The following is a 2,407-nucleotide window of genomic DNA, read 5'->3' on the forward strand; positions in this document are numbered from 1 at the left end:
ATAATCCCTTTTTATTACACTTACTTCAAATTTCCTAAAGGATATTTTCTGTTTACATTTATTCATAAGGTGTTTCTTCTTACCTCTACTTTTCTCTTAAAATAGATATCGGCTGCAGAAAATAATGGAAATGAATCAGGTGTGAGAGAGCTACTTAAAAGGATTGTACAGAAAGAAAACTGGTTTTCTACCTTTGTGCATATTCTTCATCAAACAGGAAACAGTGCCCTCGCGCAGGAGTTAACAGGTGCTGACCACTCCAAAAGCAATGCAGGTATTTCTAAATTTACTAAGGAAGATTTTGCACGTTTTTGCCTAGTATAAAATGAATCATAGATATACAGCTGCATTCTCTTAGTTCAATGAGAAGAAAGTTTTGAACTAATAATGTTTAGACAAGATATCATGTCTGCATCTTGTACTGTGAATATCTACTACAAAGACAACAATATACAATGTATTCATTGTTGTAACTGTCCTACTAACCTGTTTTGAGACTGTCACCTTGCTACTTCTTTCTCAATAAAATTAATATATCTAAAAAAAGAAGTTTGTCAATGTAATGCCAGACCTCAAGATTTTATACTGAGAAGGGATTTGATCAATCATTTACTTTATCACCTTCCCAAATGAGGAACCTGATGTTTGAGAAACAAATTAGCTTACCAGAGACAGCAAAGCTCAGCAAACAAGTCGAGGACACTGGTGGTGGGCTTCTGACTCCACCACGGTCTACAGTCAGTCTTACTCCAGAAACACGGAAACAGGCTGAAAGGTTAGTGAAAAGATTTTTGACATTGCAAAAGACAAACAAATTAGAAGAAAATATTATAGGATTGTAAATCAGCTGCATATCCTTGTATTTTCATAATTTTTTTATTTTAAAGAGAATAAAATAATAAAAATGATATAGAATTTCAAATCAAGATGAAAAAGGAAATTAATGTGATTGTTATATTGCATATTGTTATGGTCAAAGTAGTTGTTCAGATTACTAGATATCAGTATGCAAAATCAATTAAACAATTAGGCATTAACTGTTCCTTTCAATAAACCAATAGAAATTAGTAGTACAATTATTTTAGCTATCTTGTAATGTGTGTATATATATGAAGTAATATAAGGTATATATATGTATGAAGTAATACATACACTTTTCTTTTCTTTCTCGCTGTCTCTCTCTCTTTCTTTCCTCCTTTCACCCATCTCAGTTGCTCTTTCTTTTTGAGCAGTTTCTTTCCCTTTCACAGTAGCTACTGTACCTTTTATATTCCACTTACTCTTTTAGTTTCTTTTCTTTTTTTTTTGGCGGAACCGGGGATTGAACTCAGATCCTTGCGTTTGCCAGTCAAGCGCTTATCCTACTGAGCTATCTCCCCGGCCCCTCATTTAGTTTCTTAAACCATTTGGCAAAGGACTTGTAGCTGTGAAAATATTTGAACCTTCCTTAGTATAAATTTTTTAGACATTTGATAATAATAATACTATTTTAATCCTTTGGCATGTATTAGTTATAAATCTAATTTAAACCGACACCTTAATTTTCATAGTATGTATCTGATGCTTGCAAAACTATCATACATAAGACAAGTTCAAATTGTTAAGGGTCAGTGAGATAACTCAGCTGACTAAGCGCCTGCTTAGGCAAGTGCAGGGCCTGCGGTTCAGCCCCCTGCACCACATGCCACGCAGGCCCCACCCCCAGGCATGCTGAACAAGCCACTGAGATGGGGCATGGTGGCGCATGCCTGTAATGCCATCACTGAGGAAGCTGAGACAGGAGGATCAGTATGAGTCTGAGCTGTGTAACAAGACCTAATACCAAATAAATAATAAATAATTTTTAAAATGTGGCTATAAAATCCCTATTTCATATACCATACCTTCTAGTGGAATGAGATTCACACTAAATTTTCTGAATTACATATGGAATGCCAAAGCAGATTGTCATAGATGGCATAAAAAAATGTGAGCAGTGAACCAAAATAACTAAATTTTTGAAGAAATAGCACATTACATTCCTTAGTGAATTATTTTATGAAATAGCTTAATTTTTTCAATAGTTTGAAATACAGAAATATATGAATGTATTTATTTTACTCATTTAAAAGTGGTTCATTCAGCTTTTAAATGTCAGACAACAGTATTCCACTTTCAGATGCTCCCTACTCATCCTGAAAAGCTGTCTATCATATCTCTCCTCTTTCTCCAGCTTCAAATAAATCATCTCTCAATTTAAACAAAAATTCAGACAATAATTCTATGCTGCACCCACCGCAAATTCTATGTTTCTACTGTCGTTGTATGATTGCTTTTTTGGATGAATATACCTATATGTATATCCATACAGACAGCCAGAAAAAGATACAGAGATGAGAGGGAGAGGGAGAAGGACAAAAGAGAGAGA

The 2,407-nt window shown here is 34.3% G+C and overlaps 1 protein-coding gene across 4 annotated transcripts in view; it reads left to right on the forward strand.

Moving 5' to 3' along the window:
- The window catches only part of Ifih1 (interferon induced with helicase C domain 1), a 59,431-nt gene that overhangs the window by 8,785 nt on the left and 48,239 nt on the right, over positions 1-2,407 (forward strand). For all 4 annotated transcript variants that reach the window (XM_023713800.1, XM_023713798.1, XM_023713799.1 and 1 more), the window contains exon 2: positions 106-274. In XM_023713800.1, the coding sequence (XP_023569568.1) occupies positions 106-274 (169 nt within the window). The remainder of the gene's footprint in view (positions 1-105; positions 275-2,407) is intronic.

Source organism: Octodon degus, unplaced genomic scaffold (genome assembly GCF_000260255.1).
Source record: "Octodon degus isolate 3935 unplaced genomic scaffold, OctDeg1.0 scaffold00032, whole genome shotgun sequence".
Taxonomy (NCBI): Eukaryota; Metazoa; Chordata; class Mammalia; order Rodentia; family Octodontidae; genus Octodon; species Octodon degus.